The 15,016-nt window shown below is 39.5% G+C and overlaps 1 protein-coding gene across 5 annotated transcripts in view; it reads left to right on the plus strand.

The window, feature by feature from the left end:
* Positions 1 to 13,674, plus strand: part of LOC117655402 (cystine/glutamate transporter-like) — a 37,543-nt gene extending 23,869 nt beyond the window's left edge. For all 5 annotated transcript variants that reach the window (XM_034402819.2, XM_034402818.2, XM_060694520.2 and 2 more), the window contains 6 exons: positions 2,624 to 2,747; positions 3,879 to 3,982; positions 6,002 to 6,098; positions 7,478 to 7,627; positions 12,173 to 12,347; positions 13,347 to 13,674. In XM_034402819.2, coding sequence (XP_034258710.1) covers positions 2,624 to 2,747; positions 3,879 to 3,982; positions 6,002 to 6,098; positions 7,478 to 7,627; positions 12,173 to 12,347; positions 13,347 to 13,411 — 715 coding nt within the window. In that variant the 3' untranslated portion in view covers positions 13,412 to 13,674. The remainder of the gene's footprint in view (positions 1 to 2,623; positions 2,748 to 3,878; positions 3,983 to 6,001; positions 6,099 to 7,477; positions 7,628 to 12,172; positions 12,348 to 13,346) is intronic.
* The last annotated feature ends 1,342 nt before the right edge of the window (positions 13,675 to 15,016 follow it).

Genomic DNA, 15,016 nt, shown 5'->3' on the forward strand with positions numbered 1-15,016 from the left:
ACTGGAACAGCAACTCTCTGACATGCATGTGTACATCGGCCAGTCTTCACACAAGCACACTTGCCGGCCAGCTGGTTTTCATGCACGCAGGAGTGCTAGAAACCGGAAGAGCAGCTACCCGGCACGCATGTGCATACGGGCCACCTTGTTTTAATATGCACATGTGCATTAGAAACTGGAAGATCAGATAATCTTCCGGTGGTTTCCAGCGCGCATGCTCTTCTGGTTTCTGGTGCATGTGCGCATGTGTGTGCTTGCATTTCGGCACTCAGTGCCGAAAAGGTTCGCTGCCACTATATTAGAACACTTTTTCTGGCTATTGGAACGGCTAGGGGTGGAACTGAATGAAGCAGCTTTGCCAAGGTACTTTGCCCTAACTTTTGCTCAAGCAAAGCTCTATAAAACTTTGCTGTGCTACAACTGTAGTATTTCTGTGAAGAGGAGAATAGATAAATCAGTGAGTGAACAATGCGAAATATAGATCTTTACTCTCAAAACTTGTGAAAAGGTACAATCTCCTTCGAGTCATGCTTGTTTTCTGGACAAGTCCATATACCTGATCTCTGTGTAATTGTCATTAATTTTAATTCTCATCCAGATATTAACTTTGGTTCCCTCTAGAGGCTTTATGTTATATTTAAAACACTGATTTCTGCAACCTCTTTAGCCAATGCATGGACATGAAGAGAAATTGTTCCGACAAATGTTTCTCCATTATAAAATTGTGTATCCTTGAAAGGCAGTTAATAGCAGCGAATGACAGCAGTGATATACATTCAAAAAAGGAAAATTTAATGAATTTTCATTAGTAACAATTTATATATTAATAATTAATAATGATGATAAATAATAATAATAAATGTAATTTCATTTCATTTCTGAAAGAGTATAGGGCTGTGATGGCGAATCTATGGCATGCGTGCCACAGATGCCACGCACAGCCCTCTCTGTGGGCACGTGTGCCATCGCTAGCTGCTCTTCTGGTTTCCATGCGCACAGATGCGCCGCAGTGGTGAAATGTAAATTTTCTTACTACCGGTTCTGTGGGCATGGCTTGGTGGTGGTGGTGGTAATATGACTGAGTGGGTGTGGCCAACTTTTTTTTTTTTTACTTTTAAAACCATTTTTCTACAACCTCGTCGGCTGAAGAGGTTGTAAAAAAAATGCTTTTTAAGCCTCTGACGATCCCAGCTGACTTGCCTGATCAGCAGAGGCTTTTTTTCCTTTTAAAAACATTTTCTCTAACCTCTTCAGCCGAAGAGGTTGTAAAAAAATGCTTTTAAAATTAAAAAAAAAGCCTCTGATGATTGCGTGCCTCAGCTGGGCAATGGGGGGGGGGCAGGGATTTTTGCTACTGGTTCTCCGAACCACCTGCCTCCATCACTACTGGATTGGGCGATCCAGTCCGAACCGGGAGCATTTCACCCCTGGTGCGCCAGCCAGCTGGTCTTTGCAGGCACCAGAGTGCCTAAAATGGCTGGCAAATGGCCCAGAAAATGGCCCAGAAAACAGCCTGAAAAACTGGCATGTGTGTACCAGCCAGCTGGTCTTCAGGTTTTTGACACTCTGGCGCGTGTGCATGTACACACATGCACACACGTTCTGGTTTGGGCACCATCACTGGTATAGGGTCTTATGCTTGAGCAGTGGATTGGATTAGAAGACCTCCAAGATCCCTTCCAGCTCTATTATGATTGATTAATTAATTGATTATTTTAAAAGCTATCCTATTCATGTTCATCTGCTATTTAAATTTAGCTAGAATTACGTTGTACAGCATGATTGTTGAAAATTATCCTAGGATACCAAGTGGAGGACAATTTGGCCTCAAATTATCAGTCATATGGCCAAGAAGCCCAGAATATATATAGCTGACACATTTCCAAAAGAACAATGACAAGGGGGAAAAAATCATCCTGTCCTGTATTGGATATTGAAGACTTGTCTGTTCAAGCAAATAGGCTGACTCTGATTCTGGGTTTTATTATTTATTATTTATTAGTTAATTTGGTTTAAAATGGGATTTTGTTGTACATGTTTTTAACTTGTGTTCGCCGCCCTGAGTCCTTCTGGAGAAGGGCGGCATATAAATACATGAAATAAATAAATAAATATAAATGTTACCTACTTCTTCATTCCAGCCAATTGATCTTCTACTTGTTATCCTGATTCTACCTCCCTTTGAGACTGTTACCTGGAGCTTCCATTGTTTAAATGCCTCTTGAGCTAAGTTCTGTTCTGAAGTTCTGTTTGACTTCATTCTTTGCTCCCAGGAGTAGAAGATAGCTTACTTGGCTTCAGTTCCCACTCATAGCTGAAGACGCTTCTTGGATGAGAAGTGAAATGTCTTCAAAGAAAAACCAGAAAGTCCAGTTGCCTCTTGAAAAAGCACCTTTGGGATTGCCACTCTATGATTTTCATCTGCTAACTGCCCTCTCATGGAGGAACCAGTGCCTGGCATAAGATGACTAAACAATTTTGGTCATGCTTTCTCACCATTTGAAAATTGCACTTCCAACCTCTCTGGAGGGCATAAGGTCCAGGACAGCTGAATTAAATCTTAATTGGGATGTGGGCTACGGAAGTACTCATAGATGTCTCTATTTCCTTTTCCTTTTTGTAGAAATATCCCTCTGGCTGTGATTGTGTCTGTGATCACAGTGATCGTGGGGTATATGCTCACCAATGTTTCCTATTACACAGTACTGACAGCAACAGATGTACTTGTCTCCCAGGCAGTGGCTGTGGTGAGTTGGAAGTCAAGGCTGTTTTTACAATGAGATTAAACGAACACATACAAACACACACGAGCCCCTCACTGCACCCCTTTCAACACAGACATTCCAGAGGGTTCAATTTGCAATTGATGAAAGAGAGGTTTGGCAATTAAGTGGCCATTAAGCACAGTTTCACCGAATAAGGCTCCCAAGAGTCTGTTTTGTCTCTGTAAAGCCTTGGAATAGCAAATAGCATGAATATTCACACAGGGGTGGAGGCTCAGGTGGAGACAGCACTGTTAGCTCTTCTTTAAAAAGATCTCAAGACGTTTTTAATTTTCCGTTATATATTATTATTATTATTTTTGTAGAACTGAAAGTTCTGAAATGGGCTTTGGCATGCAGCCTGAGGAATTCTGCAAGATGAAGTCCGCAATCTTAAAGTTGCCAGATTTGAACAACTACTGAGAGATAGAGATAAAAATAGAGAGATATAGAGATAGATCAATGCATGCACACCTATGTACAAACCAGTGGTGAAATTCAATTTTTTTTACTACCGGTTCTGTGGGCGTGGCTTGGGGGCATGGCGTGGCTTGGTGGGCATGGCAGGGGAAGGATACTGCAAAATCCTCATTCCCTCCCCACTTCTGGGGAAAGGATACTGCAAAATTCCCATTCCCTCCCCACTCCTGGGGGAAGGATACTGCAAAATCTCCATTCCCATCCCGCTCCTGGGGGAAGGATACTGCAAAATCTCCATTCCCACCCCAATCCTGGGGGAAGGATACTGCAAAATCCCCATTCCCTCCCCACTCTGGAGTCAGCCACAGGTGGTATTTGCCGGTTCTCTGAACTACTCAAAATTTCCGCTACCAGTTCTCCAGAACCTGTCAGAACCTGCTGAATTTCACCCCTGGTACAAACACATAATATTTCAAGATTACAGTATTTCCAAAGCTTTCTTGAAGACTGATGAAGCAAGCAGTAATAATATTAGAGACATAAGGAACAAGCAGGTGTAAAACTAGAAATGAAATACTGTTGAGCTGATGCCCTAACATTTCTGAAGGCCTCCTGGTGGTTTTTGTTCGCAGCTGAGTTGATTCATGCAGTGTTTCACATATGTGAATTACAACCATGCCTTTCTTCTCCCATCAGAGTTTTGCACGGAAAGCTTTCCAGAGCCTTATCTCTGTGATTCCAATCTTGGTTTCCCTGTCTTGTTTTGGAACCATGAATGGGGGAATTTTTACATTTTCAAGGTTGGTAGCTGGCTAACCTCTAATGTTTAACCTTTATATCTCATGATACTGTTGGAAGAAATATCCATCTGGGTTCAGTTCCAAGTGGGAGAAAGACACTGGAAACATGGAAGCTGTTTGGAAAGATGGTTTAATGGTGGACAGGGCCACATGGTTTGAGTTCCTGGGCAATTGAGCACATGGGTGTGTGTGTGTGTGAGAGAGAGACATTTATACCCTCTCTTGGGCTTTGAACTTGCTTCCTGTTCCTGTGAAAGAAATGTATTCTGATTGGTTGTCAGACTCCCATGGGGTCATGCAGGGGTAACTTTGTAGGTTGTCTTGAGTCCTAGGCTTGGTTGAATGTTGCTGGGGGATGTAATGAAGGGGCTTTTGGACAATTCCTATTATGGCTTAATGGCTTTGTCCTGGTTTGGCTCTTGAGTGAAGGCTAATCCTATCCCCCTGGAGCTGAAAGTCTTTTGTCTTGTAGATAAGCTGGCACCAAAATATCTGCTGGGACTGAGTTTCTGTGTCACTTAAGATTTCTATTTTTCTTTTAGGGCAAACATTCTGCCTTTTTAATGTTTCCTAGAATATTTCATTCTTCTAGGAGAGGGGTGGGTGTTAACTTTCTACAATACCATGATACATGTCACAGTGATGTTATTATGTTTTGTGGCAGACACGGATTAGGACCCGAAAGTCATAGAGGCAGGATAGGAACTGGTAATCAGGATATCACATCTGATACTGATACAGTTTCTCCCAACTGAAGGATGATGCCAAATTCAGTTCAGACTCTAAGCATCTGAAACTGAGTAGCAAAATACAACAAAGACGGTTGTTTGTTTCAGAGGCACATTGGAGGGAAATTATCTAGAACACAGAAATGATGGATTATAATGAATTTTATATCCCTACGTTTCCCTCTTGGGCCCTTACTGTTAGCTGTTTCCTCTCCCTAATTAATTTCCAGGTCCGCATTTTCACTACACAGATGTGAATGCATGTGGAAGTCAGTTGTGGAGAAAAAAGAGAAGTGGGAATTTCAGGGGGGAAAGACGAAAGGAGGAGGAATGAAGTCATTGTCTCTTTCAGATGATCCATTCTAATGTCTTGGAGCAAAGGAGGAGAAAATTGTGTTTTTCTCATAGATATTCCTTTTTTAGGTGTTGAACATTATGCTGAGCCTTGCCTTGCTTAACATAGACTGTTAAATAAATCACTGTTGGTTAAGTTCATACAAACTTAGATTTGCAAACAGCAATGGCTGGGCTGACGCAGCTGATAAGCCAAAATTAACCAACTTTTCAGAAGGAGGGGCAGATTTTTCCTGCTGTTTTGATTGTGCATATAATACCCTGAATGATGGCCTTTTTGGTCTCCTCTGAAATTACTGAATGTCTTGGAAAATAGTAACCATTTAGATAAAAGAGGAATCGGTCATTCTATAAATAGTTAATTAAATCAATACCAATAAAATAAAACACATTTTATTTTAGTATCCTATGACAATCACTAAGTGTCATATCTTATGATTTCTGATGACTGTATTTTTATGATGACTATTATCATGATTTATCACTTATAGCTTTTATGTACAATGAGAACTTATGCACCGAAGACAAATTCCTTGTGTGTCCAATCACACTTGGTCAATAAAGAATTCTATTCTATTCTATTCTATTCTATTCTATTCTATTCTATTCTATTCTATTCTATTCTATTCTATTCTATTCTATTCCATTCCATTCCATTCCATTCCATTCCATTCCATTCCATTCCACTCCACTCCACTCCACTCCACTCCACTCCACTCCATTATTTTGAAACAAGAGAAATGAAAAGTTTGAGGTACTCTGCTGACTGTGGTTGCATTTAGATTTTAAAAATATTATTGCCTGATTTCATTCAGAGCTAATATTTGAAGAATAGCATAAAATTACCTCTATGAAATGTGTTTCCAATCTATCAGGCTTCTGCTAGTGAAGTTTCCTACATTCTTGAGCTCTTTTACAGCCATTTTTCTACTTCTAGGACATTGTTTGTGGCTTCCAGGGAGGGGCAGTGGCCTACCCTCTTCTCTATGATCCACATCCAACGCCATACCCCACTGCCAGCTGTCTTGCTAATGGTATGCTTCTTTGTCTATAGTGTCAGATTCATTTCTTACTTCAAAGGCTCTGATGTGGAAATCCTGTGACAAGCATCTTTAGCTGACAATAATGCAAACAGCTTGTGTTATTGATAACCTGATCATAGTAATACCAATAATTGTGAAAGTGTGTTGTTTTGCTTTTAAAATCATCATGATTGCCTATATTGATTATTGCTTATGATTTTGTGCCCTCAAGTCAGTGTTGACTCTTAGCAACTACATATTGTAGATAGATCTTCTCAGTGGTGGGATTCAGCCAGTTCGCACCACTTTGGGAGAACTGGTTGTTAACTTTCTGAGCAGTTTGGCAAACTGGTTTTTGGAAGAAATCATTAGGGCAGAGAACCGGTTGTTAAATTACTTGAATCCCACCACTGGATCTTCTCCAAGGTGATCTGTCCACCACTGGGCCATCAGTGCTTTCTAAAGTTGAAATCAATTAATCAATCCATCACTGCTGTAGTTGAGTCAGTCATCCTCTTCTCTTTTCTTCTACCTTTCCCAATACTATTATTATTAAAGTCTCTTAAACAACAACAACAACAACAACAACAACAAAGATTAAATTGCCCAGATTGTGTGGTGAATTGTGGCATGTCTGCATATGTATCTTCATGCATGTATATGTGGTTGACAAAAGCGTTTTCAATTACTATGGTAGTCTTCTACTTGTATCTGATAGCACTTAGATGTGTTGGACTACAACTCCCATTCACCAGTCAGATGTGTGTTCTTGTGGGTATTTTATGACTTGTAATTCAACACATCCAGATGGCATCTGATTTTGCAAAATTTATCTATGTGTAGATTTATCTCTGGGTGAATTTTCTACAATGCTTTTTTCCCATGAAATGCCAGGTGCTATTCCTAAATGAAACAATCCATCTGCAAGATTTTACCTTCTAAGACTGATGGAACCAATTAATATGCTGGGGTATTGATCCTATGTTAAAATTCAAATCAGCTAAAACTCATTAACTGTTTGGCAGCTGACACTGGCAATTGATTTTTATTAATGTTTTATAAAATATTTCAATGGATTTGTTCTTATTTAGTTTAAAATATTGTGCTTTGAAATTTCTTTCTGGTTTGGATTTGACCTGTGAGCTATTGTCATTTCACACGCATATCTGAAATGTAATCTCTTTTCACAAAGCAGCAACAATCTTGCATTCTTGAAACTGTTGGCAATACAAGTGCAAACCCTATAAATGATTTTGAAAAACAGCAAAAACACACTTTTTATGCTTTGTCCAAAGCAAATGAGCCAAAGTTAGCTTTGGATTTCTGACTTCTTCCTATGAAAACTCTGATGGTTTAGTTTATTATTATTTTTTTCATTTTATTTCTTCAAGTTCCCTTTGGTGACAGCCATGATTTGTGTAGGAGATCTTTTCCACTTGTTGAACTTCTTCAGCTTTTCCCGGTGGCTCTTCATAGGATTAGCCACCCTTGGGCTAATAGTTCATCGCTGCCGTCATCCTGATATATTAAGCCCGTTCAAGGTAAGGTTTGATGGTTTGAAGTCTCTTAGGAACATAATGCTGTACTTTTTTTCATTAGCTCTGGAGAGGGGAATCAGGAGTTCTCTGATCTAATTCCTCTCAAATATAAATAGTAAAATGGCATTGTTATTATTAGCTGCGGTGGCACAGTGGTTAGAGTGCAGTACTGCAGGCTACTTCTGCTAACTGCCAGCTGCCTGCAATTTGGCAGTTCAAATTTCACCAGACTCAAGGTTGACTCAGCCTTCCATCCTTCCCAGATGGCTAAAATGAGGACCCAGATTGTTGAGAGCAATATGCTGACTTTGTAAATGGAGATGAGAGATGGGTTTTAAATGACAGAAGAATAGAACAAGTTCAGTCATTTACCTATTTAGGGCTAGTATTTCAGACAAATGGCAAATGGAATAAGCAGGTAAAAGCCGGAGCTCGGAAGGCCATTGCTCGGATGGCTCAATTAAACAAACTTATTTTAGAGAAAACTCCATCTTCATCAATCCCAGTGCTAAAGGTCTTCCAGGCGAAAATCGAACCAGTACTTACCTATGGGGCAGAAATATGGGGGTCAGTTAAGCTGCCTGGGCTGGAAATGCCTCAAAATAAGTTCCTGAGGAGAATTTTGGCAGTGTCCCCCGGAACCCCAGCATGTGTAGTAAAGGCAGAAACAGGAGTCCATGCGACTGGCACTAGGGCCTTGTTGAAGACTGTTTATTATTGGTTGAGAATAATCGAGATGGAGGAAGGGAGGTTACCAAAATTAGCGCTAATGGAGCAGATTATCTCAAGTAATAAAAATAACTGGTTATCAAGAGTTCTGAAGCAGGTATCTAGCTCTGGTATCCCTTTAAATTGGCAGCAGTACGACTATAGGCAGATCCGAAATTGGATTGCACAGAGATTTAAGGACATAAGTGCCCAATCGGATATTGCACAGGTGACAGCAGTAAAAGTTTGCCCCTGGTTATCAGCCAATAAACAAATTTTCAAAATAGAAAAATATTTAGCTGTGCCTTTGTTTCCCGTCCTGAGAAGATTCTTTACAAAATTGAGATTGGACCAACTTGGAACAAATATGCTCTGGGGTAGATATAAGGGTATTCCTGTAAGGGAAAGGGTCTGTCTATGTGGGACGGGGGAAGTCGAAACAACGTCCCACATAATTTTTGATTGCCCCCTATATTCAGACCTGAGGGAACATCAACTGGGCAGGATCTTTTATACCAGCACCCCTAAGTCTAAAGAGCACTTTTTGCGATATTGTTTGTTAGGTTCCAACTTGCAATTGGTAAAATGGATTGCTAAATTTGTGGTAAAATTGATGGGAAGGAGGACAAAGTTGGTGCAGCAAAATGCGGTAGATTGTAAGAATGATCACTTGATCTAACAATGTAATTTTAATAGCAGTTAACACTGATTGGGTAGATGCAGGGGTGACATTATAATATAATTTTAATTATATTTAAATGGTACTTTAAATTATTGTATTTTATCCCGATTTTATTTTAGATCGTATTTTATTCTAATTGTATTTTAATTGCGAGTTATTCCAATCTTACTTAATTTGTTTTACCAAACCTTTGTAATGATTTGTTTTTGTAATACTGCACTTGATATGGCCCAAAGGGCTAATCAATAAAATAAAAATTGAATTGACTTTGTAAACCATTTAGAGAGGGCTGTAAAGCACTGTAAAGTGGTATATAAGTCTAAGTGCTATTGCTATTACTATTATATATGCCACCCAACTCTCAGCTGCTTCAGGCAATTTATAAATTATTTGAAAAAACAGGTTAATAAAAATAACAAGGAAGAAATAAGGATAGAGATGGCAGAATTACAAACTGGGTATAAACAAAACAAGAATTATTATCAACCAATTGGCAAGTTAATTTGAAGCCAATATAGAAATGGTGCTGGACAAGAGCTGGAGGTACCCTGGTTCAAACTTCTGCTTAGCCATGAAACTGGCAAGGAGATCAATAACAATTTACCTATATTAATGGAATGTAAGTCCTGGGTCTTTGAAAGAAGGGTGGCACACAAATGTTATTTATGAGCACTAACCCAACTAGAGTGTTTACTTGCCTCCAAGAAGTCCTGAAGTTACTTTGTTCCACCTTCCTTTTCAGAATTCAGAAATTCAAAGTTTTCCCCATACCAAAGTCTTTGCAAGACTCTCAAAAGCACACTGAAAATGGTGAAATGTTCTTCTTCCTCTTAAGAATATTTCAAAAAACTAATAAGAAAACGGAGTGACACTTCTGCAACTTGCCTGTTACTTGTACAGATCTAGGAAAAAGAGATATGATTATGACAGATTTAAAATCGCTGCTCCCTTATAACTGTGGTTGAGAAAACAATCCTAATCCTCTCAAAGGGCCACAAAAACCCTGTCTTGCTTCATGGTTGTGATGGTCTTCTCCATGAAGACCATGGGGTCTTGTGTGAAGGTGATGGTCTTCCCCATGAACCAGACAAATACCTTTAGGAGGAGGGTGGATGGGATGCATCTCATTATGTAGACTTGACGAGCCATGGTGGCGCAGTGGTTAGAAGGCAGTACTGCAGGCTACTTCTGCTGACTGTCAGTTGCCGGCAGTTCGAGTCTCACCAGCTCAAGGTTGACTCAGCCTTCCATCCTTCCAAAGTCTTGGTAAAATGAGGCCTCAGATTGTTGTGGGCAATAGGCTGACACCGAGAGCTGTAAAGCACTAGGAAGTGGTATATAAGTTTAAGTGCTATTGCTATTGCCATATGCTTCAGTCCAGTGGTGAAATGTAAAATTTGTCACTACCGGTTCTGTGGGCGTGGCTTGGGGGGGAAATATGACTGAGTGGGCATGGCCAACTTTTTTTTTTTACTTTTAAAACTATTTTTTCTACAACCTCTTCAGCTGAAGAGGTTGTAAAAAAAATGCTTTTAAAGCCTCTGACGATCCCAGCTGACTTGCCTAATTGGCAGAAGCTTTCTTTTTTTTTTTAAAGCCTTTGACGATCCCAACTGACTTGCCTGATCAGCAGAAGCTTTTTTTCCCTTTAAAAACATTTTTTCTATAACCTCTTCGACTGAAGAGGTTGTAGAAAAAATGCTTTTCAAAGCCTCTGATGATCCCAGCTGAGCCGCACAATCATCAGAGGCTTTTTTTTTTTACTTTTGAAAGCATTTTTTCGGCCAAAGAGGTTGTAGAAAAAATGCTTTTAAAAATAAAAAAAAAAGCCTCTGATGATTGCGCGGCTCAGCTGGGCAATGGGGGGGGGGCAGGGATTTTTGCTACCGGTTCTCCGAACCACCCGCCTCCATCGCTACTGGATCGGGCAATCCAGTCCAAACCCGGAAGCATTTCACCCCTGCTTCAGTCACATCCATACAGCTTTCTTGGCAGAAGGGAGTGACCATTGCCTTTTTTAATGATTTGGTTTTGGATTTTATAGCTTCTGATTAAAAATGTATTAAAAAGCACATGTTTTTGTGAAGTGGCATAAGCATTGATAAATTGTAGTTCACAAAATCTTATGCCTTTTAAATATAATTTGTCTGTTGGATAAAGTGCTACCCAGTCTCTGATTTCTCCAAGGCAATTTGACTAAGAATCCTACTGTCCTCATTCTTACAGTAGATTATCCTTAGCTTCTTCCCTCCCCTTTGAACTTTACCACCAGAGAGATCCTACTAGAAATTTACACTCTCACTCAGGGGTGGTATTCACTTACATTCCCTACCGGTTCGCAAATGTGAGCATCCCTGTCCACACATGCGCCCGGCCTTCCGTGCATATGCTTTGCTGGTGCGCATGCCTTCCGTGCATGCACCCGGCCTCAAAAATGTGCGTAAATGGGATGGCATAGAGCTGGGGTAGATGGACAGGTGGGCGGGCCCATCCTCGGTTTCCGCTACCGGTTCGGGTGAACCAGTCCGAACCGGCTGAATACCACCTCTGCTCTCACAGGAATCACACTCAGGTTCACAGAAGCTATTGAGCTCTGCCACTGTGTCAAGACAATAATACCCTAGAACAGAGGTCTTCAAACTTGGCAGCTTTAAGACTTGTGGACTTCAACTCCCAGAATTGTCCAGCCAGCTAAGCTTCTGTCAGGATCTGTCAACCCTCAGAGATACTCCAGACAAAAAAATACCAAGGGTAATAACAGCACCTTTATTGCAATAGAATCGTGCAAGTCTGAAAATACATATATCTCCCTCTCACCTTTACAGTTCAAGAAAATTATGGAGGCTCAGTTGCCTTTTATTTGACCATTGCCTAGTGCAGGGATGTCAAACTGGCGGGCCATGGTTCAGATGCGTCATGCATAGACCACGCCCACTCCAGCTCCACGAAGGGGAAAAATATCACGATATGTCATGTGACGGCAACATGACACCGGGCGTTTGACACCCGTGGCTTAGTCTGTTGCTGCTGCTGTTTCTCAAGGACATTCCCACAGATCATTACAAGCTCCATCTATGATGGAGACTTTAATTACAATATGACAAAGACCACCTATGAAACATTTTTACCTGATAACGTACCTTTCTCTCTCCCTCCAGGTTCCTCTTTTCATTCCCATTTCCTTTACTGTCATCTGCCTTTTCACAGTGGGAATGTCTTTCTACTCAGACCCGGTTAATATCAGCATTGGATGTGCCATCGTTTTAAGTGGTCTTCCAGTTTACTATTTGCTCATCAAACAATCAATGCCAAATTGTTGTCGTAAAACTTTCTGTGAGTGGATCATTTTGGATTATGACATCCTTAAAATCATAGCCTATCATACTGTAAACTGAGGCAGGAGCAACATCCTCTGTGACCTTAGCTTCATCTTCTGATATCTCTAGGAAGCTTGGCCAAATGGGTCAGGAATCAGGATGCTGGAGAAAGGGGCATCATCTTCTACTAGGAGGTTTTTGCATGCATTTGCCTCACCTGTAGTGCCCTGTATTTGATCCCTAGGATATATAATATAGGGATTATTTATACAGCTCAAGCCAATAAGCAAGCATTAAATAGTCCATCTTGCATGATTAACTTTGGATAGAGCTTTTTAGGCTAATCCATCTAAACAATAATACACATTCTTACATCATAATTGTATTGTAGTTATAAAACAATTATATTAATTATATTATTTTAAGACCAGCCCAGTCCAAGAACTAACTTCAATTGTGGTAATTCAGCTGCGATTCCCAGCTAACATGGCTACTATATTTCTGAGCATTTTGGAACTTGAAGTCTTGAGATCTGGAATTGTCAAGGTTGGGACACAAAGAATAGCCAGACCAACGCAAATAATATAATTACAGGTAGTTCTTGGACAGATCTGGTTCCTAAATTATGTTATTGGACTTCTTATTGTTCAAATGGAATTGTCTCCAAACATTCTGTCCACAATTTCACTTTTATTTATTCAGTTAAACTTATAGTTGTCCACTCCAAAATTCTTTTGAAAGAATTCAGGTTCCAGACAAAAAATGGTTGTCCCCCCCCCCCCCCGTAAACCTGAATTCAAACTTGAACATACATATGAGCCTTAACTCTAGAAATGTTACAGTTTAGAGTCTAACCTTACACCATAGCTGTTTATCAATAAGGGAGAAGGTCTAGAAAACCAGTAGAGCAGCCACCACTGTTCAGTCAGCATCGGGGGGCTATTCTTACCTTTTTAATTTAATTTATAGTTCTTTTATGAATTTATTCATAATCTTCATCCTTTTCTTTCTGCAGGTTTTCTTACACTGAAGCTTCAGATCCTGTTGAAGGTAGTACAGCAGGAGATCAGGACATACTGACCAGGCCTTGCTTTGAACTGTTGACTTTGGAGAGCCTTCTGTACAAGCTTGTATTTCCTATCACAGCTTTGCATGGCTGCTTCCAGTTTTGAATTCCAACACCATATGGAAAGTTCACCAGAGATCAAAGGCACAAAGAAGCTTGCCCTGATTCTTGCTTACTATTTGATTGTTTTTACAAATGTAGTCTATGCTGCCCTTGGTATTATCCTCATCTGCAATGCAGATGCACTTAGGTGCAACCCATAAATCTGATGCAGTTGCATCTGCATACATATTCTATTTCTATGTAAAGCTTGGGTAGAAACACATTCCTTGTAGATTTTGAAATACCATAAATTTGTTATAGTTATGGTATATTTTGATGAGCATTTCTGGGTAAGAGAGAACTTTGGATGCTTTTCAGCCTATGAAAAGCTTTACAGAAGATACATTTTTCAAAGATCTAAGTGCATTTGGTCGGATTCAAGATATTTTTAAACATGACTGGTGTCATTACAGTGGGTTTCCTGAACATCAGGATGCTATGCTGAATCACCATTGACATTCCTTCTGACTTTGATGGTATACATTTGGAATATAGTTTTAACAGGGTTTTTCAATCACAGTGACACCCACTTTCAGTTACTGTTACTGGCACTTCAGCAAGTGTTAGTAACTAAGTGTTAGTAACAAGTGTTAATTTCAAACACTTCAGTGCCATCACATCAGTTGTTCCCTTCCCATGCAAAGGAATAATGATCTTGACACAGTTGCAGTGATTAGGATCTAGTATAATAATAATAATAATAATAATAATAATAATAATAATAATAATTAATAATAATAATAATAATAATAATAATAATAATAATATAATAATAGATGAATTATTTAGATGATTCTTGGGGGTCTGGAGGCTACACCCTATAATGAACAGTTAAGGGAACTACCAATAGTTAGAATTGAAGAAGCTTCTTAGCTGAGTTATTAACCAGCATCAAAGGCTGTGAATCTCACCAAAGATTAACCAATAATAACAACAACAACAACAACAACAACAATAATAATAATAATCGTATATTTTAAGAAGATACTTGGTTGATACCTAGGACGCTGGCAGCAACTCGTATCAGCCATTAGCATCAGTCAATGGTATTTATGACACATTTTTAAATGTCCAGTTGACTGAGTTTCATGTTTAATAATAATAATAACAACAACGTGATTATGGATGAAACATGTAACAGTGATACCCATTGTCATTGGGGCACTTGCTACCATGTCCAAGAATTTTATAAAAAAGAAATTGTAGCTTCCTGGAATAACACCAGCAGAACTGCAAAAAACTGTGCTACTTGGAACATCGTACATTTTAAGAAGGTACTTGGATGATACCTAGGATGCTGGCAGCAACCCGTATCAGCCATCAGTGCCAGTCAATAATATATGAGATACATTTTTAAATGTTCAGTTGACTTTCATGTTTAATGAATAAAAAAATAATAATAATAATAATAATAATAATAATAATAATAATAATAATATAATAGCAGGGCCATGGTCTCATATGTGCTGCAGCATTTGCATAGTATTTTGCTTAAAACAGCAAGATTCCATTCTTTT

The sequence above is a fragment of the Pantherophis guttatus genome, chromosome 7, assembly GCF_059756535.1.
Source record: "Pantherophis guttatus breed Tessera chromosome 7, ASM5975653v1, whole genome shotgun sequence".
Taxonomy (NCBI): Eukaryota; Metazoa; Chordata; class Lepidosauria; order Squamata; family Colubridae; genus Pantherophis; species Pantherophis guttatus.